The sequence below is a fragment of the Odocoileus virginianus genome, chromosome 11 (assembly GCF_023699985.2).
Source record: "Odocoileus virginianus isolate 20LAN1187 ecotype Illinois chromosome 11, Ovbor_1.2, whole genome shotgun sequence".
Lineage (NCBI taxonomy): Eukaryota > Metazoa > Chordata > Mammalia > Artiodactyla > Cervidae > Odocoileus > Odocoileus virginianus.
In genome coordinates, this window is record NC_069684.1 from 29,202,609 (window position 1) to 29,223,883 (window position 21,275).

The 21,275-nt window shown below is 60.2% G+C and overlaps 2 protein-coding genes across 5 annotated transcripts in view; one reads left to right on the forward strand and one right to left on the reverse strand.

Moving 5' to 3' along the window:
- The first annotated feature begins 1,025 nt into the window (after positions 1-1,025).
- PRXL2B (peroxiredoxin like 2B) lies at positions 1,026-4,183 on the forward strand. Its single transcript, XM_020873812.2, has 7 exons — positions 1,026-1,193; positions 1,392-1,596; positions 2,302-2,353; positions 2,908-2,971; positions 3,052-3,127; positions 3,421-3,539; positions 4,037-4,183. Exons 1-7 carry the CDS (start codon positions 1,029-1,031, stop codon positions 4,061-4,063), a joined length of 708 nt encoding a protein of 235 aa, XP_020729471.2. The 5' UTR covers positions 1,026-1,028; the 3' UTR covers positions 4,064-4,183.
- Positions 4,184-4,841: 658 nt separating this feature from the next.
- The window catches only part of MMEL1 (membrane metalloendopeptidase like 1), a 37,550-nt gene continuing 21,116 nt past the window's right edge, over positions 4,842-21,275 (reverse strand). For 3 of the 4 annotated variants that reach the window (XM_070474167.1, XM_070474164.1, XM_070474166.1), the window contains 20 exons: positions 19,858-20,019; positions 19,602-19,682; positions 17,724-17,819; positions 17,226-17,344; positions 16,679-16,744; positions 15,237-15,371; positions 15,067-15,156; positions 11,782-11,918; positions 11,334-11,427; positions 9,937-10,065; positions 9,432-9,530; positions 8,905-8,988; positions 8,401-8,504; positions 8,058-8,116; positions 7,726-7,845; positions 7,125-7,258; positions 6,956-7,021; positions 6,274-6,369; positions 5,726-5,802; positions 4,842-5,652 (listed from right to left, as the gene is read on the reverse strand). In XM_070474167.1, the coding sequence (XP_070330268.1) occupies positions 5,553-5,652; positions 5,726-5,802; positions 6,274-6,369; positions 6,956-7,021; positions 7,125-7,258; positions 7,726-7,845; positions 8,058-8,116; positions 8,401-8,504; positions 8,905-8,988; positions 9,432-9,530; positions 9,937-10,065; positions 11,334-11,427; positions 11,782-11,918; positions 15,067-15,156; positions 15,237-15,371; positions 16,679-16,744; positions 17,226-17,344; positions 17,724-17,819; positions 19,602-19,682; positions 19,858-20,019 (2,048 nt within the window). In that variant the 3' untranslated portion in view covers positions 4,842-5,552. The remainder of the gene's footprint in view (positions 5,653-5,725; positions 5,803-6,273; positions 6,370-6,955; positions 7,022-7,124; positions 7,259-7,725; positions 7,846-8,057; positions 8,117-8,400; positions 8,505-8,904; positions 8,989-9,431; positions 9,531-9,936; positions 10,066-11,333; positions 11,428-11,781; positions 11,919-15,066; positions 15,157-15,236; positions 15,372-16,678; positions 16,745-17,225; positions 17,345-17,723; positions 17,820-19,601; positions 19,683-19,857; positions 20,020-21,275) is intronic. The other variant, XM_070474165.1, reaches the window with a different exon arrangement.

Here is a 21,275-nt window from a genome sequence, read left to right on the forward strand (position 1 = left end):
GAGGCCCAGGGGCAGGTTGGAGGCAGCAGCAGCCATCTTGGACCTTCCTGTTCCCCCTGTTGGGGGCCCTGTGGAATACAGTGAGGTAGCAAGATGGGGTGCCCCTCTTCTCAAACCCCAGCTGCTGGCTGTCGCTTCCTTCTCCAGCCAAGTCTGGAACCTGGAGCCGCCAGAAACCGCAGACTCTCCACGGGCGTCAGGGGACACCTAGGTGGGACTCCGCTGTCCGGCTTGCCTTGGCTCTGTCTCTCAGCCTCCGTGCTAAGGGCCCTCGATGATAAAGCTGAGCGATAGTGGAAGGTGTCACAAGGCTGTCGCAAGGAATAAGACAAATTGACAAGGCACCTAGCAAACTGCTGTTGTTTCTTTCAGGTCTATTTCACCCGAAGTTTGGGGGTTAAAGCAGGTGTTTAGCTGGCATGATAATGGACAGTACTTTATGATGAAAGCAGCACGGATGTGTAACTCAGAAAACGCTGCACTGTCATGGACATTCAAGATACGTTTTATCTTGGTCTTGTTAGACCACGGAAAAGCTAGGCCCTCGGGCTCCCTCGGGCTCCTCCACCAGATGGGACCCCACCGGGATCCCAGGACCCTGGCCGCTCCGCCCCTTATCTTCCCGCACACCAGGATCGAGCCCGCTGCTCCGGGCAGAGCACTACACTCTGCCCTGGCGCGCCGCGTGCCTGCGGCTCAGTTGCCAAGCTCCGCCCGCTATCAGCGGCACCTTTGGCTGGCGGGCTCACGCATATACAAAATCAAAGCACTAACAAGTACTAAGCAGGCCCGACCCTGCATAGCATCCGAGATCAGACGAGATCGGGCGCATTCAGGGTGGTATGGCGGTAGACGCGAAACACAGAGGCTATTTTGCATACGAGCCGCTGCAGTAGGCGGGGCCAGGGCGGAGCCAGGCTAGGGCGGAGCGGGGCCAGTGCATTCCCAAAGCGGGGCGGGGCGACACCTGGGGGCGTGCCCAGGGCGGAGCGGAGCTAGCTCACGCCCAAAGTGGGGCGGGGCGACGTATGGGGCGTGCCTGGGGCGGAGTGGAGTTGCCCGCTGGATTGGAGGAGGAGAAGGCTGTTGGGGACCCGGGCTCCCGGCTGAGATCTGGGGCGGTCGGCGCCATGAGCACCGTGGACCTTGCCCGTGTTGGCGCGTGTGTCCTGAAGCACGCGGTCACCGGAGAGGTGAGGCCGAGCGGCTCAGGGCGGTGGGTGCGCCCCGGCACCTGGCAGCGGCATCCGAGTCCCGCGTCTGGGCGGGTGGGGGTGGGGGTGGGGAGCTCGGCGCGATGGCTGGACGTGAGCGGCCCTGGCGCGGGGCTCGGGGTGTGGACGTGCTCGCGGGCCGTGGTCTGGCGGCGCTACTTACCCGCCCACACACAGGCCGTAGAGCTGCGGAGCCTGTGGCAGGAGCAGGCGTGCGTGGTGGCCGGCTTGCGGCGCTTCGGCTGCATGGTGTGTCGCTGGATCGCCCGGGACCTCAGCAACCTCAAGGGGCTCCTGGACCAGCACGGCGTGCGCCTGGTGGGCGTGGGGCCGGAGGCCCTAGGCCTGCAGGAGTTCCTGGATGGTGGCTACTTCGCAGGAGGTGCCTGCGCTACCCACCCTCCTCTCCCAGCACCGACCCCTCAACTGCCCAACCGCCCTGAGACCCCTCTTCTCCTCAGACTCAGGGCATTCGCTTGCCTCCTCCTCTTCCAGCCCTGACCCTTCTGTCTGCAGGAGAGGCTTTGACATGCTCCTGTGTCCTCTCCCCTCTCCTCCTCTCCTACTTCCGCCCTTTCCCTTCCCCTGCCTCCTCCAGCTGTGGCCCCTACCTGCCTGCTCAGCCATGATGTTCCTCCCGCTGTGGAGGCCTCAGTGGTGACTCTGGCCTGGAATTAAGACCAAAAGTCTTTGCTGTGTTCTCTGCCAGTCTCCCACCTCTCCAGTAGCTGGATCCTGAACTTCCTCGAATGTTTCCCCACAAGCCCAGTAGGAGTGGCTGGGCCTAGAGCCCAGACTGTACCGGCTCCCACCCTACCTACCTCTCTGGCCCACCTCTTTCTCCAACCTGTGATGTGCACTCACAGAGTCCTGCTCCTCCCTTTTCCCCTTGTCCCCTCTGGGCCTCTGCCCTTCTTCTTAACAGTGGGGACACTCAGCCCTGTTCTGCCTCTCCTGGTCATGGGTGGCTGAGCTGGGCACCAAGGGTGGACAGAGGGCCGGATGCAGAAGGGTGAGCCCCGGGGCGGGGGGTTGTGGGGGAGGGAAGACAGACCAGGGGCACACAACTGTGGTCTCTGCCTTCTAGAGCTCTACCTGGACGAAAGCAAGCAGTTTTACAAGGAGCTGGGCTTCAAGCGGTAAGCTGGGAGCTCCGGGTGTCACTGCTCCCCTCTTCTTCTGCCTGCCACCCTCTCCTTGGCCAAGTGGACTCTGGGGGCATCCACTGCTCCAGTCAGCCCTACTAGGCTCTCTCTTGGGTGCCTGTCTCTGTTACGGGCTATAGGTTAGGCTTCTCACCCAGGACTTCTCCCTAGCTGGCAGCAGTGGGGGCCTGGGCCTAGGGCGCTAGTCAGGGGCCCCTCAACTACCTTGGGTGCCTTGCTACAGGCTGGTTGCCTTGTCTGATTGGCGGTGCCAGCTGAGCCAGATCCCTGGACTCACCCCATCCACACTCCCCACACCTTCTGTGGGGCCCTAGGCCTGCCAGCCAGTGGCTCTGGCAGCTGCTCCTGGGGCTGGGCCAATTGCTGGTCTGGCTGCCCCATGTCCCCTGAGCCCCTGGCGAGTTGGGGTGGGGCTTGCTTGTGGGAACTGGTGGGTGCGTCTTGTGGAGTCGGGGTGGGGGGCAGATTCTGGGGCCCAGTCTTTGGTGCAGAGTCAGAGCCTTCACGAGCCAGCTGTGTCTTGGCAGGTACAATAGCTTGAGCATCCTGCCGGCTGCCCTGGGGAAGCCTGTTCGCGATGTGGCTGCCAAGGTTTGTGAGGGCCACGGTTGTATGGGGCTGGGGTACAGGGCTTCTGTCTGGGACTTACCTGGGCTGCTCCCCTCCTCCAGGCCAAGGCTGTCGGCATCCAGGGGAATCTGTCCGGGGATCTGCTGCAGAGCGGAGGGCTGCTCGTGGTTGCCAAAGGTGGGCTAGGGTACCGGCGTCAGGGGTTAATCTGTGGTCATGGGATGGGGGTCGCGAGGCCACATGCTTAGGTGGGAAGGTCTTGCTGAACTTGACTCTGCCCTGACCCTTCCTCCCTTCCTCCCTCTGGCTTGTTAATCACAGTTTCCCTCTTTGCAGTGTGACCCAGCTCTCAGTGTCCTCTTAGCTGGGCAGGGTGTGGCCAGAGCAGCTCACACATCTCCATAACCAGGTGGGGTGGTGGCTGCACAGGGGCACCCTGACCACCCCATCCCTGCCCCCACCTGCTGCAGGTGGTGATAAAGTGCTGCTGCACTTTGTCCAGAAGTCCCCGGGTGACTACGCCCTGCCGGAGAGCATCCTGCAGGCCTTGGGCATCTCTGCAGAGGTCGGCCCCAGCGAGCCGCCCCAGGTGAGCCCAGGCCTGGGGTGGGCACTGCACGAAGAATGCCTCCTCCCCAAACTCCCCAGGGTTGCGTGCTTGATGTGGCCATGCTTTGAGCTGGACCTGGATGGCTTTAGGTGATTCTGTGCCCACGGCAGCCCCAGGATGTCACTGTCACCTGCCCCACTTTGTGGTGACAGGTCAGGGGCAGGGTGGCTGTATGGGTGGGCACAGCAGGGCCTCTTTGGAGGACAGGGGTCACTCAGGGGCTGCAGAGAAGAGAGGTGGCTTGTCCTCTCAGCCTAGGAGGGCCGCGGTTGTCCCAGGTGACTGTAGCCCATATTAGCATGGTTCTACCTAAGGCCGACCTTCTGTGCCCCACTTGGAGGGGACTGTCCAGCACGCTCCTCCTCCTACTTGGGCCTTATGCCCTCCTGGAGGGTCTATGGCCCTGGATGGTGGGATGAGGGGCTCTTGGCTCCAGGGGCATGGCCTGCCTGATGGGGCCTCTGCTGCCTCCACAGTGCGATGAAGAGGCATGCTCAAGGTGAAGGTCCCAGGAGGTGTCACCTGCCCCGGGCACGCTGGGAGCTGGATGTGAGCAGGCTCCAGAATATCTGGGTGGCCTGGTCTGTGAGCAGTGATGAGCATTAAACTGCGGTTTCTGGGCAGCGTTTCTTCATTGCCTCTGAATCTTGCACTCAGCAGCTGGGGCCTTGATCACTGTTGGTTTCATCTGAGCGGGTGGGTGGTTGTGCGTCCTGAGGCTTCACTTTCCCCGCTAGGAGAGTCACTTTCCCTGGTGGGTTGGTGGTGGTGGACACGCCCCTGGCAGTTTCTCTGGAGACCCTGGGCCTTTGGTGCCTACAGGTTAGGGGTCTGCAAACAGGCCCAGGGTGTGGGAGACGAGGGTGGGATGGGCTCCATCTGATAGGAAACACCCCAGGTGGGAACCCAGCCTGGAGGGCTCAGGGTCAGAGTTCACGTCTGGTGGGAGCTAGCTGGGTTCTAGGGAGCACTGCTGGACAGCCGGGGACTTGTAGGGAAGCCGTCCTGGGGGAGGGAATTGCCTAGGGAAGGTCCAGCTCCTTGAGGCCCCGTCATGTGGGGGTGACCAGCACCTCAAAGTTGACAGGTACAGAGCAGAACTCCTGTCCTGCCCGGCTTCAGGGGCTCTCATCTGAGTCCAGATGAGTTTCTCAACAGCCCCCCCCCACCCCACCCCCGCCCTGCCCTGCCCTGTGTCCCTTGGTCTGGGCCTGGACAGCCACAGGGGCGGGGTCCACCCGACACCCTCACCCAGCCTCTCTGTGGTCATTTAAAACTCAGGGCATGTGACAAGCTTTAATCCCTCACTGGCTTCCAGTTACACAAAACCCCACATCCAGATAGTGGGGTGCAACTTGCATCCCCTCTGCCCCATCCCCCATCTTAGTTCCTTCCTGAGTGAGGAGCCCCTTGCCTTGTCTGAACCCTTGGCATGGGGTGGGCATTTGGGGGCATCGTGGTCACTGCTGTGTGTCCAGCACAAGGACCCTGGGGGTCTGTCAGGAGTGCCCTGCCATGTTCCCACTCGGCCTCCAGCTGTCAGTGGCAGGTGCAGCGGGAGAGGGGGTACTTTCTCTGGTACTGTCACACTGATGGCTCGCCCTGGGCCCTGCTACACAGACAAGGCAGCCGCTTCTTTAAAGCGTTTACTTAGCTGAAGTCTGAAGCTCGTGGACATCTGAGGAAGACGCGCTTTGGAGCGCGGGCGGAAGACGGATAACTGCATCTACAGGGCTGCGTTGGGCGGCGTAGACCTTTGCGGGCGGGCGCAGAGGCGGCACCGGGATGGGCGGCGCTCAACTCCTGTTGTCTGAGGCGCCAGTCGGTTGTCTGAGGCGCCAGCCGGGGTCCAGGCCCGGTGTGGAGGCCCCGTGCGGCGCGGGTGGGTCGGCTGCTGGCTGCGGGGTCCCCGCCGGCGGCACTGCCTCCGTGCGGATGGGACGCCTCGGGGCGGCGGGTGGGCGTGGGCCGCACAGCGCGGCTCGGCCTTGGCTACCAGACGCGGCATCGCACCTTTGGGTTCATGGGGGAGCCCTTCGTGCAGTGGAACGCGTCTGCGAAGGCGTCCAGGTTCTGCAGCGAGCCCAGCACCCTGCAGGTGGACGGGAGGGGCCTGAGACAGTGCCGGCCTGGGCGCGGGGCGTGGGGATGCCAGGGCCACTTGCCTGTACTTCAGGGGACTGTGGACATCAGTCTTGATGGACTGGATGGCGAACTCTGGCCGGTAGGATCCGCACCACACCTGTGGGCGCATGAGGGGCGTGGCTGCGGAACTGGGGAATGGGCGGGGTTGGGAATGCAGGGGTAAGGAGGACCAGAGGGGATGCCCCCACCTACACGATAACAAGGGCCTGGGGAGGCGGGCTCCCCTAGGGCTGTGGCGGTGCGGGAGTGTGGTCTCCTTCCTCTAGGCACAGAGGAGTTCCGCCAGGACCCCCTGCTCCTTGGGTGGGGAGAGGGAAGGCAGCCGGTTGCCCCCTCCCTCCACAGCTACATCTGAATCTTCCCCAGTCCCAGCTCCCCTGCCATCCTTTCCCTCCAGGAAGCCCTCTTGGCCCATTAGTTCTGGTTCTGCCTGGCTTGCCAGCCCACAGTGTCCCTGGAGGCACCCTGTAGTGAGGGCTCACCAAGGATAGGAGGTGGGAGCCAGTTCCCAGCGGTGGGTGAGGGGGCAAGTGGGGAGGGGAGGTAGAGGTGGGGAACTGACTCCCACCTGTGCATAGTTGATGAAGAACAGTTGCTGGTAGGTCAGTTCCAGGCCTGGCAGCTGCTGGTCCTTGCCGCCTTCTGCCACCCACTTCAGGTAAGCCTGCAGGCACCAAACGGGTGCTGGGCCAGGGCCTGCCCTCCCGGGGGCAGCACCAGCCTGGTCAGGACTCCTAGTCCTTGGCTTGGGGCAGGATGGAGGTCTGGCTCCCAGGCCTCCCCTGGTGGGGGGTCCTGCCTCTGCAGCGTGAAGCTTTTGAGCACCCCAGGGACCATCTGAGCACGGAGCCTGGCTAGGCTCTGTGGGGGCTCACTGCCTGGGCAGCCTGCCCCACAAATGAGCTCCTGACACCCAGTGCCCAAGGCTGTCAGTGCAGGAGTGTCGCCGAGGCTGGAAGGTGTGCAGTGACTGTCACTGTCTTATTTGGCAATGGACAGGGTCTCCCCAGAGTGCAGAGGCCACAGCTAAGATTGGAGTGAAGTGAGGGCCAAGTGGCTGTGGTACTTGCCCACCTGTGGCCAGGGCTCTCCCCCAGGGCTCTGCTGCCTCCCCGTTAGATGAAGAAGGGTCCCAGGATACACCTGGGCTTGGGCAGGGGACAGTCCCTGCCACACTGAGGGGCCTGGCCCTGCCTGGGCCTGACCACTCCCTTCTCCGACTTCCTCTGGGGGGCCTTACTTGGACCCACCTTGTATGCCTGCCGCACCCCTCCATTGTCGGCGATGTTTTCCCCGAGTGTGCTGAAGCCATTCACCTACAGGCGGGAGACAGGATTGTGGTGGGGGGAGAGCCTGGGCTGCCCTCCTCTGCCCTCCCCCAGGCCAGGGCTGCTGCGTGGTCCTGGGATGGCTGCTCACATTCTGGTCATCAGCCAGGTCCCAGGAGTAGTTGCCATACTGGTAGACCATGCACTCTGACTGCTCCCTGAAGTGCTGGGCGGAGAAGTTGCTCCACCAGTCCAGCATGTTCCCGTTCTTGTCGAAGTTCCGGCCTGAATGGGGAGGTTAGGGGAGGGGTAGGCTACCTGTGATCCCCAGCGATCCCCAGCCTGCCCAGCGCCAGCCTCTCCCCCACATCCTCCTGGAACCCCCGTGTCTGGAGCTCATATGAACAGAGAATGGGCCCTGGGTTGGGGCTGCTTAGGCCCTGGGGGACAGAAGACTTCAGTGGTGTCCACGCCACCCCCAAGGTCAGGGTCTGGGGTCTCTCTCAGGTCTGTGGACTAGTGACTCTTGCTGTGATGTCCAAACTCTCCAAACCCCAGGGAAGGGAGCATGGATCCTGGGGGCCCGCGGCTGCCCTCAGAAGGTCTGGGTGGGTCAGCCCTAGGGGAAGGCCAGCCTCCCTGGGTGGCAGCTTGAGGCCCCTGGAAGCAGGTGGCGGGGGTCCCCCAGGCAGCGGTGGGAAGAGTGAGTGTGTCACTGGAGGTGTGGCTCGGCGCCCTGGGCAGCCCCCCACCATTGTCGTCAAAGCCGTGGGTGATCTCGTGCCCGATCACCATCCCGATGCCCCCGAAGTTCAAGGCCTGTGGCTGCTCCTTGCTGAAAAAAGGGGGCTGCAGGATCCCGGCGGGGAACACTGTGGGGGGTGGGAGGTGGGGGGAGATAGAGTAAGCTGTAGGTGAGCACACCCATGTGCAGGGCTCTGGGCGGGCACATCGAGGGGTCCTGCCATTTAACCCATGGCCGGGGAGGTAGAGGTTATGACCCCCCCATTTTACAGAGGAGAAAAACCAAGGCTCAGAAGGCGGGAGGGCAGGACTAGAGGAGCAGGGTGGAGAGGGAATGTACCAATCTGGTTTCGGTTTGGAGAGTAGAAGGCATTCACCACGGCGGCCCCGATGATCCAGCTGTAGAAGACAGGTGCATCGTTCAGAGCCCAGCTTTCCTGGGCCTTCCCTCCAGGCCCCTCTACTTGGCTGACCAAAACCCACTCTGACGCATGCACAGTGTTCACGTCACAGGGCCAGCGCTGCCAATGGCCAGGGCTGGGTCTGGGCCAGTCTGACCACCTGGTTTCTCCTTGGAGCCCCACAAACAGAGGGTAGGTGCAAGGGGCTCGGAGTCATACCACTGCCCTCCCCAGCTGGCCTGGCGCCTGGCCCATCCCCCACCCCACACCATCTCCACTCACAGGTTCTGGTCCACCTTTTCTCTAAGCTTCTTGAGGCTCCGCTGGGCACCAGCCTTCAGATTCTGCAGTCCGTTCTCAAAGTACAGGTGCTCCGAGAAGTTCAGCTATAGGAGAGAAGTGGTCATTTCTGGACATGCATTCAGGGTCCTCGAGGGGCTGGCGGAGAAGGGAGGTCAAGGACGGCTACACACTGGCCTCAGGACTTGCCAGGCAGTCCTGCATGTGGCTCACAGGCTCTGGATACAGGTGGACTAAGGGCCAGCCCTGGCTCTGTGTGTTTACCAGGCAAGATCCGAGACCCTCCTGGCCTCAGTTTCCCCACTGGTAACGGAAGGTGATGCTGGAGCCCTGGCACATGGCCAGATGACTAAGTTAGGAGGGGTCCACCCCTGGTAGTTGAGGGCCCAAGGTCCCCTGAGCTGGTTCAGGGGCAGGTTGGGTTGTGGTGAGGGGACAGGTGGGGCTCTCAAGGGCCCAATGGGGAGCCCCCATTGGAATACACACATTGGAATACTCCTCATCCAGGTGTTTGTTCGCCTCCTCCAGGATGTAGTCAGGGTATCCGATCTGCTCCCGGATGTTCATGGCCTGGGGAGGAGAGGGGGCCAATTCATGACCACCCCACCATGGGCATCCTGGTTCTGCCCCCCACCATGTGGGTCAGGGGCTAAGGGACTTGGCTTTCCTTGCAGGCTTGGGGGAGGCTAATGGGGACAGAATGCGGAAGGGCTTGACTGGAGACCAACCTTCACCACCGACCTTCATCCAGCCGCCAGCCAGGGTCTGGGGTAGGGGTAGGGCCGAGCTGCCATGCTGCCCTCTGTCATACGGACCCAGAGAGACCCCTGCTCCTTGCAGCCGTGGCCGCCCCCACCTCTTGCTGGGGGTGCTGGGGGAGGCCTCATATCTGTCCAAAGCCCCTTCCTGAGCAGGCCCCACCCCCCGCTCATTGCCCTCTCTCTGAAGTGGGTGTGGTGATGGTCACCCCATGGCCATCGCACTGGGGCTGTCCTCCCTGGCCTCCTTCCCACCTTCTCCTGGGCCTTCTTCTTGGATGACTCGTCCATCCAGCTCAGCTCATCCAGAGTGTCCACGAACACTGCCCGCACCTTGTCAATGAGCTCTTTGACCTGCAGGAGTGCATGGCCCTGGTGCCTGGGGGGCTGCACTGGGTCTCTGCAGTGGGCTGGTACCTCCGAATGTGGAGGGGGTTTGGGGTGGGATCCAACCCCCTGGGCACTTGGTCCAGGGTGGGCCTTCCGACCTCCTGGGCAGAGTCCCTATGGCTGCACTTTGTCTGGGGTGGGCCTGTGGCCTGCTGGGCCCTGGACTCATGCCTCGTATGACTTGTCCCCCCTCCCAGGAAGGCCAGCAGGGCTGGGGGTGGGGCTGATGGTCCTATGGGGGGCACTGGGGCCAACACGTGCTCCCCAGTGTGCACAGGTGCTGCTGGACAAGCAGGAGCTCCTGACCAAGGGCCAGGAGGTCCCTGCAGGGAGGCTGCACCGGGCCCAGGGCAGGTCGTGGAGCACCCACCACGTCCTTGCTGTCACCGGGGAAGGCCTCCTTGACGTAGAGCGAGCCCAGGGCGCTCTCCATGTTGCTGTTGACGTAGCTGACGCACTCCCGCCAGCGAACCTCCTCCACCGTCGTGCCATAGAGTGCCTGGCATGGTTCACGTCGTCATCATATTTGCCAACACCTACTCCCTTGGCCTCGGCCCCAGGGTGTCCAGGGACCAGTGGGGTACATGGAAAAACTCAGACACTCCCTTTGAACCCTGACCCCCATGGGTGGGAAGACAGGGTGTGTGGCTTGGAGGGTAGGGCTCCCGGCCCAGGCTGGCCCATGGAGGCTGGGGGTCCTCCTTGTTCCCTGTCCATGGCCTGATTATTTGCTCTCCAGGAGTCCAGCCCCACCCGAAGCACAGGGTGGCGTTGACCTTGGGGGCCTTGTCTAGCTCAACTGTGAGCCACCAGCTGCCTGGGGCTCCGTTTTCCCATCTCCAAAGTGACGATGAGAATGCTTGTGGTCCTCGGGGACACAGGGCACAGCCCACCAGTCTCCTCTGGCCATGGGATTCTCCTGGCAAAAATACTGGAGTGGGTTGCCATTCCCTTCTCCAGGGGAATCTTCCTGACCCAGGGACTGAACCTGGGTATCCCGCATTGCGGGCAGATTCTTTACCATCTAAGCCACCAAGGAACTGCCTGACTATATTTTTCCAGTTTCCAAAGTGATGGTGAGAATGTTTGCTGTCCCTGGGACACAGAGCACAAGATGGAAACGTTTCCCCTGTCAGATTTCCGGCTCCGAGTCCCGGCCAGCCTGGAGCTCTGGCCCCGCATTTGGCCCCACGCTTCAGGGCTGTAGGGTCTCCTGACCTCAAAGCACTCTGACTCAGCCTCTCTCCACTGAGCTTCGGGCTCCACTCTCTTCCCCAGCTTGGCTGCTAGCGTCTCCAGCTTGGCTGCCCCAACCTGGCTACCACTCTTAACACCCCCAGTGCCTGTGGAACCTGAGAGCTGCTCTGGCCCACAATTGCCGGTCCCCCACCTCATCTCCCTCCTTCCCCCATGTGACCCTGGGGTTGCTGTCCCAAGACCTCTGTACTGGCTATTTCTCTCCTGGGGAATCTGGCCGCGGTCTTTTCATGCCTGGGTCATCTTGCCGAAGGTCTCTACTGCCTACATGGAGAGGCCCTCCCTGCCCTCATCCCCTCCCTTTGCATCTTACTTGCTGGTTTTAAAGAGCAGATCAAGGTTTGTTCAGCTGGCCCAAGAGGACCAGTGCCTCGTCAGCCTCCATCGTGGCTCTGACCCCAGGGTGGACTTTGGTGCTTGGCCCACGGCAGGTGGTCAGTGTCATAAAGGGACAAGTGGCAGGCCAGTTTCGGTGTACGGGGAGAGCCATGGGGGCGGGGTGTCACTCACCTTGCGGTAGCTTGCACGTGCTTCCTTAAACCTCTGGCTCAGGCTGCTGATACGGTCCAGCACCAGGCGCCAAATCAGGTAGTTCTGCATGGTCCTAGGTCAGGAGGCACAGGGAAACAGATGGAACAGGTGGGTGGTGCTTGCCCAGGGAGAGGATGAGGTTTCCAGCCCTTGGACAGCAGGCTCCACACCAAGCAGGGCATTCAGGGTGGTGGGGGAAACATCCAAGATGACCCCCACATACATCCTGCCTGCCCCTGGATGCCTCAAGGAGGGGTTCGCGTCTCTAATGTAAGGTTCTATTGGCCACGAGCATTTACCCCCATTGTGTCCCTCATGCCTCAGAGTGATGCTTTATTGGGTCCTTTCCTGAGAGGAGGAGCTGTTAAGGAGGAGGAGAGAGCGGGGGAAAGATGCTGAGGCCTCTTGGGGCCTTCCTTGGCCCTACCTGGGTGAGTAGACATCGATGATGCCTTCAAGATTCTGGAGGTAGGGGATGCCATAGACCACCACTTCTTCATCAGGTAGCAGATTGATTTTGACAGAGGATAGCACGGATTGTATAAAGAGAGTCCAGTTAAATCCCTGGGGACAGAGGGATGGGGAGAAAGAACGGGAGACATAGTTCTTAGGCATCCAAGAAACCCACCCCTACCAGAGTATTCTGGTGGAGAAGGTGGGTTTCCTGGTGGCTCAGATGGTAAAGAATCTGCCTGCAGTGAGGGAGACCTGGGTTTGATCCCTGGGTCAGGAAGATTCCCTGAAGAAGGCAATGGCAACCCACTCCAGTATTCTTGCCTGGAGAATTCCATGGACAGAAGAGCTACAGTCCTTGGGGTTGCAAAGAGTCGGACACGAATCCTGCCAGTGCAGGGGACATGAGTTCGATCCCTGGTCTGGGAAGATTTCACACACTGTGGAGCAACTAAGCCCATGCACCGCAACTACTAAACTCATGCTGCAACTACTGAAGCCTGCAAGCCTAAAGCCTGTGCTTTGCAGCAAGAGAAGCCACTGCAATGAGAAGCCCATGCACTGCAACGAAGAGCAGCCCCCACTCCCTGCAACTGGAGAAAGCCTGCTCAAAGCAACGAAGACCCAAAACAACCAAAAAGAAATAAATAAGTAAAATAAATCAGCTCAAGGTAGACTTTGACCTAAATGACCTGGACAGGCAAAGATTTCTTAAGCAGAATGCAAAGAATACTAGACATAGATACAGTATCCATCCAACTTTAATAAGTTAATAAGCTGGACTGTTTTAAACCTCCTTAATAAAAAATAACCAGTATGAGAGTAAAATATCAGGCTGCCCATTGGAGAGGACATTTGATACACAAAAACTGACTGGGCGATCACATCCAGTGTCTATAAAGAGCTAAAAACCAGTGAGAAGGCAGAGGTGGGAAGAGACTTGAACAGACACTTAGGAAAAGGGGGTCATTGCTGGCCAGATGGTGTGGAGTAGTTCAGGGAACATCAAATCCAACCCAGACAGAATTCCACAGCACATCCCTAGACTGGCTAAGATGGAAGGAATGGGCACACCCAAGCAACAGAGGGAGCGTTTCACTCCTGTTGGAGAGTGTAAATGGGTATGAGGCTTTGGAATGACCTGTGTCCTACCCCTGGGTGGATGCCTGGCAGAGATGCTTGCGTGTGTGTGCTAAAAGACATGCAAGAAATGAGTGCAGCAACATCACTCAGAAAAGTCCAGAACTGGAACTGGCCCAGAGGTGCAGCAAGAGTAGAAGAGACGCACAAACTGTTGTGTGTTCTTAGAATCGATCATGCAGTGATCAGGACAAGTGGGAGGTCGCTGCTGCCCCAGTGAGGTGAGATGTCGACTCGTCCAGGGAACGTAGAACAAGGCAACTGGTATGAGCGTGTGGTGGGAGAAGCAGGTGGCACTGTTTCAGGCGGAGGGCAGGATGGGGGCTATGTGGATATGCTCACACGTGACAGTTATAAGCTTTATAAGCCCATTATCATCCAGACATTCTGAGCTCTGGGTTCCTGGATATGCCCCCTGCTGTTCCAGGGCTGTCTCCTGGGCAACTTCGGGCCATCTTGAGTTCCCTTCCTCTCACTTCCCATGTTGAGTCCATTTGCAAGTCCTGCCCCATCTCCTTTCCAAATTAACCCACAATCCAGGTCTCTCAGCACTTCTGCTGCCATTGGTCCCAGGCTGCCACCTGTCTGGGTTGTGCATCAGCCTCCTGAGCTGTCTCTCTGCTTCTGGCCCTCGGTCCCCTACCTATGCCCTCAGCAGCCAGGTCCTCTTTGTGAGCCAAGTCCTGTCCCATCACAGCTGGAGCCTTCAGAATGGCCCCAGAGGCCCAACACGGTATACCCCTCCCCGTTGGTCTCCACTTACTTCCAGACATCCCGCAGCCCTGGCCTCAGGACCTCAGCACGCACTATACCTTTGTCTCCACCTTGCTGGCCCTCTGACATACTCTGTAGGCCACCTCTCTTTTTCCTGACCTGAGCTCCAGGCAGGGGCTGCCTTCTTTGTTCATGGATGGAGCCAGTGCCAGAGCAGGGCTGGCCACGAAAGTGCCCGCTGGGGAGTGGGTTGTGGGTGAGGGGTGTCACAGCAGGCCATGGCTGAGAGTGGGGAAGGAAGAGTAGGATTGGGTGCCATGGGGCCTTCTAGAGCACCAGGTGCAGAGCCCTGGGCGGGGCCTCTCCTGAGTCCTGTCTTGTTCCCCAAGTCCTCCTCTCTTGTTCCCTGAGTCCCCTCATGTTCTGTGGCTCCAGACACTCAGGTTTTCTGGCAAAGGAAGGAGCTTTCTGCTTCTGCCTTTCTCTTGCTGACTTGGTTCTGTTCCCAGCTGCACCCTCCTCCCTCTGACTTGGGCCTCAGTTGCTGCCTTCAGTTGGCAATGCTGCCTTCAGTTGGCAATGGCTAGAATGGCTTTCCTGTCCCTCCTCCCACTGGGGGAGGCCCCTCTGACTGCTCAGGGTGGTCAGAGCAGGCTGTGGGTGGGTGGGGGGTGGGGAAGGGTCCAATACCGACCTAGGGTCCAATTCCTAGGCTGGGCTGCCTCTCCCCAGCCCCTGGCGCTGAGCATGAAGCTTGGCCAGTGGGGAGGGTAGGATTGGAGGGTCTGGCCACAGTGGGGGTCCTGAGCTGGGCCTGGGGACAGAAAGCCCCAGGTGGGGGTCTGCACGAATCAGCCAGGTGAGTCCACAACCCCTACCAGGCTGTTTCCTGCTCAGAAAACTGGGGATGTTGCAGCAGCCACCTCATGGGAGGGTAGCCCCCCCATCCACAGACAGCCAGCTGATGTCTGTTGTCCCAGTGTGAAGGTGTCCCTGTTGAGTGACTGGTTCCACAGCCCCTCTCAGGGGGCCATGTATCTAGGGGTCTCATGGCTCCTCTTAAGGGAGTGTATCTGGGGGGCCCCATGGCCCCTTTCAGGGGGTGTCTTGAGGTTTAGACTGTCCTGGTGTGGAAGTAGCCCTGTTGGGTGTACCTAGGGGTCCCATGGCCCCTCTCGAGGTGGGTATCTAGGGGTCCCAGGGCCCCTCTCGGGGGGTGTCTTGAGGTTTAGACTGTCCTGGTGTGGAAGTATCCCTGTTGGGTGTATCTAGGGGTCCCATGGCCCCTCTTGAGGGGGTGTATGGCCCCTCTTGGGGGACATATGTGGGGGGGCATCCCACGGCCCCTCTTGGGGGTGTGTATCAAGGCTAAGAGGAGAGGCACGCAGGCGGGGGCGTGGCTCACCTTCAGACCGAACCTGTTCTGGAGCTGCTCCAGGTCCATCCTGTGGTACAGGGCAGTGACGTCATGGCGCTCCTCCTGGGGGGCCGTGGCCTGCAGAAGGGCGGGTGGTCACAGGGGCCAGCATGGCCGGCCAGTCCCCCCGCACCTCCCTGCCCGGGGCACGGCCTCACGTTGGCCAGCTGTGTCTCCAGCTCCAGCACCTGGGCCATGTCTTCCTGCACCAGGTTGTTGTTCTCGGGGAGGTTCAAGTCCGCCCGCAGCATCGTGGCCACCGACACCATGAACTGCAGGTAAGCTTCCCGTACCTGGGCCAAAGGATGCAGGACAAAGTCTGGTGGCCTCGGCCGCCTTGGCCCCCATGGTGCTCTCTGTGGGGGTGGGGTGGGCATATGACAGAGAGCAGCCCTCAGGCGCTCACCCGGACAGGCATTGCAGACGGCTTGTGCCTCCCAGAACAGCGCCCTCAGTGCTGGGGCTCTCCACCAAGCCTGGGTGGGGGGCTGCGAGCTCTGTGTGGATGGTGCCTATGTGACCTGCATCAGGCACTCAGGGCCGGGCTTCCCGCTCCATCCCTCCGGTGTGTGACCAGGGCCTGAGACCTAATCCAGAGGACTGCATGGCCACATGGGAAGTGCGGGGCACACAGTAGGTGCTGGAAAAGGCCCAGGGTTCAGGGGGGCTGCCCCAGCCAGGTTGGCTACAGCTGGGCACCGGGAATCAGTCCTGAGGACGTGTGCCTGTCTTGGACCCGCCTTCTTTGTGGCCCATCATCTGTGGGCGGGAACAACAGAGGCCTCCTCCTCCCAGTTGCCTGGTGTCAGGCTGGGCTAGTGCCCACATGCTAGTGTTGGTAGGCTCTGCTCCCTGGCTGCCAGGTGTGAGCCCATCCACATACTCCAGCCCCTGCTGCTCTGAGCTGGGTTCCTTGGTCTGATCTCCCACCCCACAGCTCATCCACAGGTCCTGCTTTTGGTCACCCTTGTCCTTTCTCTTGGCTGGTCCCATCCTTCACAGCCTAGCTCACAGCCTGCCTCTTGCAGGAGGCCCACCATATTGCTTCCGGGTCATGGGTCATGTCACCTCCTGCCTTCCAGCCCACTCCCAGTCTTTCCTCTCCAACTTCCCCCTCTTCCCCTCGCTGGCCCTGTCCTCGCCACTATTTGGTTCCCCATTTCTCTCCTCCTGTGTGCACAAGCACGAGAGCTCAGGGAGCAGACTTAGGGCCTAGTTGGTGGCTGTGTTCAGATCTCTACAGGCCCTGAGCTGGCCGCATGGACTCTAGTCCTGCCCTGGCAAGGGGGCGGGCAGGGTGTGCCCCTCAGGGCTGCAGGGCTGAGCTGATTGCCAAGCCTGGCTCCAGGGGTCCAGGGGCACCCCTGCAACAGTGACAAAGGCAGGTGTCCAAGTCTGCATGTCTAGCCCTCAGCACCGGGATTGAGCGATGCAGGTGCCTACAAAGGCTAGCTGTGGGACAAGGGTGGGGCAGACACACAGGGAGCTGGGCCTCAGGGGGCCCTCAAGTGACATGCAGGGGGCACCCGGAGTGGAGGGGGCAGGCAGGAAAGTGCCGGGGGTATGGGGCTGCTCTAGCATCAGGCAGCCCCTGACTCACCTTCTGGTTGTTGCCCTCCTTGAAGTAGTACTCTCGGGACGGCATGCCCAGGGTGGGTTGGTCTATCTGCAGACAGAGTGTGGGAACCTGGGCAAGGAGCTAGGTCCCCAGCTTCGCCCCTCCCCCAGACTGTGCCCGGCAGAAACCTGAGCTCCATGTGGAGTGCATGCAGGCACCAGCCCCAGCTCCTGCCCTGGGCTGGCCTGCGGGCGGGCTGAGGGTAGGTCTACCTGCAGGGCCTTAGGCACCCTCTCCCGCCCCCCAAAGTGAGCGCACATTCCACACGGGTCCTCTGTGGCCTTCTTACTGTGGCCAGTGGTAGCTCTCTGAGGTCAGACTTTCTGAGCTGGTGCCAAAGGCCTGGACAGAGAGTCCTGAAGACCAGCTCGGCACATGGGCTTACTCCTGGTCAGGACCTGGGTCCCAGAAACCCAGATGGTCGGCACCAGTCCCCTGTGCTGCAGGTGTGGATGAGCGTAGGGCCCCGGAGCACACCAGGCCCACCCGGCCCTGCGGAGCCCCGCCTCCCCGCCCCCCTGGCTCGTACGTAGATGATGTGCCGGCTGGAGTTCTGGTCGTCGTTCCAGATGAAGAGGTCGATGAGCACCCGCCGGTTGAACTGTGCGTTCATCACGGCCAGCTGCTGTTCCAGCTCCCACTGGGGGCCTGAGGGTCAGCGCCTCATGCTGGAGACCCGCCGGCCTTGGGGTCTAGCCCAGCCCCTCGTCTGATGGGGAATCCCAGAACTCGGGGGTGTTGGGGACCCTGGCTTGTGGCAGCAAGCACACCAGTGGGCCTTGGAGGGGGGTTGGGGTCTCCCTTCCCCACATTGTCCACAGGGAACAACAGTGCGGGAAGCAGAGCCTGCACTGAAAGCTGGAGCCCTGGGTCTCTCCTTAGGGCTCTGGAAGGGATGCCACTCTGTGGAGCTGGAAGGGACCGGCTGGCCAGAGCCCACTAGCAGCTGCTACACACTGCCCAGCTCAGGCCTAGAAGGCCTCGGCTCCAAGGAGCCCCAGGCCCAGGGCCACCTGCCCTGCCTTACCTACGCTCTTGTTCCACTTGTCCATGGCCACTGGCCAGCCTCCCACCACCTCCAGGATATTCAGCAGGGGCTGTGAGTCTCGCTTCTCTATCTCACCTGAAAGGGGAGGGAGCGGTCACTCACCTGATGCCCGAGGGGTGTGTATGTGTGTGACACCTGCTGCACACCCAGGTATGCTGATGCCCAACACTAAGTCTGACCCTCCCTACACAGACTGCAGAGTGGGACATGTGGGGCCCTGGAAAGAGCAGAGACGGGACACAGGCGGGGAGGGGCCCAGGGTTGATGAAAGCCAAGGTGCTACCAGGACAAGGGTATTGGGGTCTGTGACCCAGAGCAGGTGGAACTCAAGAGGCCCAGGCAGCACTCTGGGCAGAGGTGGGGGACCAACTCGACGGTGGGGAAGCCCTCGAGCCCTCCAGTCCCAGCATCGAGTGGCTGAACTGCTGACAGAGCTTGACATACAACCTCCCAGTGTGGTGGTTCAGGAAGTTTGGGAGAACCTGGGTCAAGAATCAGTGTAAGTGGGAACAGAGAGGCCTGTGGAGTAAGCAGAAGCTTCGGGGTGGGGAGGGACTGGCCAATCACTTGATCTGGACGGGCTTGAGAACCGGCTGGTGGGGGAGTGGTCCAGGGGGAGGGGGGCCAGGGCCTGGGGGAGTGAGAAGTATGGTATCCCACGTGGCTGGTGAGGGCACACTGGGTTTGCTTTCTTGGGTCCCAAGCTGAGAGCAGGTTCAAAACTTAGGGAGTCCTGGCAGTCTCAGGCCAGTTGTGACAAGAGTCACCGGCTTGCTGGGCTGGATCCCACAGGTGATGGACTGGCCACCAGACTGCAGGCCGTGGGTCCCACCTGTACTTCTATACTCAGTCTGGCATTGTCCTTTTGGATATTTGGTCTCTCAGGTCAGAAACTCTATACATGTGGGAACCCAGGACACCTCCTTCACCTGGCAGGTGCCAGCCAGACCAGATCAGGTGACCTCTTGTTTCCATGGGGAGGAGGGAGTGCACCAGCCAGGAGTTGCAAAGAGACACCCAGATAATGCTGGGGTCCCCACAAGTCCCACTCAGGTACACCAGCAACAAGCCCTCCTCCCAGAGACCTCGGGGAAACAGCCAGCCTTGAACCCTGGCACCGAGGAGCTGTCCCCAGAGCAGCCAAAAGCATGAGCTAGGCTTGAAAGCCCCAAGGCAGGTGGCCCGAGGGGCCCAAGTGTATGAATCCTTTTAATAGGGACCAGCGCCTCGGGAAATCCCCCAATACCCCCCCAACATACACACAGGCATACACATATACACACAAGTCACACAGACACACAGACACATATAAATACACACACACACACACAAAGACACATACACATATACACACAAGCATACAAAGACACACACAAACACATATGCCTATACACAAAAAGACATATATATGCATATGTATATAGAACATGCACACATATACACAGACACACACTACACATATCCACATATATATGTACACACATGCACACAAATGCATAAATACACAGACATACATACACCAATACACATTCAAACATATACACACACATTCCTACACATGCATATATACACAAGCACACACATAGTAGACATACATTCGCAGCTATGCACACACATGCATCCCTCACCATCTCCCTCCTGCCTGAAGATGTGTCGCCCACAAGGGTCAGGGTGTGAGCTGGTTCTGGGTAGCTGGCAGTCAACCCAGGCTCACAGGAAGCCTGGACCCTATGGTCAGGCAGTGGGGGTGCATGGTCCCCCCAGGTGAGTTTGGAGTGGTGCCCTGTCCCTTGCTCTGCCAAGGGCCGTGGGGTCCTAGAACAGGGTCCTGGCAGGGAGGCCCCATTGGCCACTTACTCTCGTTCATGCAGGAGCGGTAGAGCACCTTGGCCTTCTGCACGGCCGGCCGGTCCTTGGTGGTGGAGTTCTCCAGCACCGCTGCGTGCAGAGAAGCCAAACAGAGGCCTCAGGTGACTGCTGGTGGCGGGGGGGAGGGTCAAAGTCCCAGCCCAGGGTGAGGCTTCCTCCCAAGGAACTCCCTCTCCCCAGCCCGTTGGGTGAGGAGGGCTCTGCTGGCTGTCCCCCTGCTCCCTGTGGTGGAGGCTGTGCTCACCTTTGAGGATGATCTCCAGCTCGTCCCGAAGGATGTCGAAGACGCTGTAGCGTGAGTTGGTCTCAGGGATCACGTGGCGCCGCAGCCAGCCCCCGCATGCGTACTGGTAGAAGTCGTCACATGGCTCCATGGACGGGTCCATGTTCTGGAGGATCCTGGCAGCTGTTCGTCCCCAGAGGGTGCAGAGGGAGAGGGGGGACCCGGTGTGGATGGCCCGATGGGCAGTCAGATATTCAGTCACAGCCAAGTGCCCTCGGGAGCATTAGTCACCCTGGGACCTCAGGGTGGTTGGAAGCAGGGGCTCCAGCTCTAGTGTGTGTTAGTCGCTTAGTTGTGTCTGACTCTTTGCGATTCCATGGACTGTAGCCCCCAGGATCCTCTGTCCATGGGATTCTCCAGACAAGAACACTGGAGTGGGTTGCCATTTCCTTCTCCAGGGGATCTTCCCAATCCAGGAATTGAACCCAGGTCTCCCGCATTGCTGGCGGATTCTTTACCGTCTGAGCCACCAGGGAAGCCCCCAGCTCTAGGGACCCCAGTTATCAGCCACACAACCTCGGACCCCTGTGACCGCTCTTATCCTCTCCTTCCACATCTGCAAATCTGCAATGCTGGTGGTCTGGGCCCACCTGGCTTGCAGCAAGTGCTCGACGCTGGCCCTGCCCCAGAGCCCTGTAATGGGTCACTGTGTCCGTGCGGAATGGTGGCTGTCATCCACCACAGGGCTTCATTTCCTGTTGGAGGGCTGTCTTTGCCCCCAGAACCCCAAGTGGCAGGGACAGTGGTGGGATGCTTTCAGCCGGGCTGGCCAGGCTGGACCCTCACCCAGGACCCTCCCTCACCTTCTGCTTTACGTGGCTGGGACCTTGCAGGAGGCAGCACTACACGGGTCTCTCTATGGCCCCAGTGTGGTCCGAAGAATCACATTTCGGAGTTTTTACACTAGTGTTTCTTTGTGCCATTTTCACTGTGTTTTATCTGCAAATAGCTACACGTGGCACCCAATTTTAAGATGAATTCCTGGGAGAAAACTCGAGAGAGAGAGTGTGTGTGTGTGATCTTCTTTCTGTAAATGCGAAAAAGAGCATGTGGGGTCCCTGTGCTCGCTTCGCTGTGGTCACAAGGGCCTCAGTGGGCAGGGAGCGGCTTCCTGGGCAGCACAGTGGGTGAGACACCCGCAGAGGAGTTCCTGCTTATGTTCACAGCCGGGTCTGCCCACCAGCCCAGCACCGTGTGTGTGTGTGTGTGTGTGTGTGTATACGTGTATATATGGGTGTATGTGTATATGTGTGGGTATGTGCATGGGTATATATGTGTGTATGTATGTGTGTGTGTGGCTCCTCCTGGCCTTGGGCAGTGCCTACACCACCATCACTGCCACCCCCCTACCCGGGGCAATGCTCGGCAGGGAGGCGGGC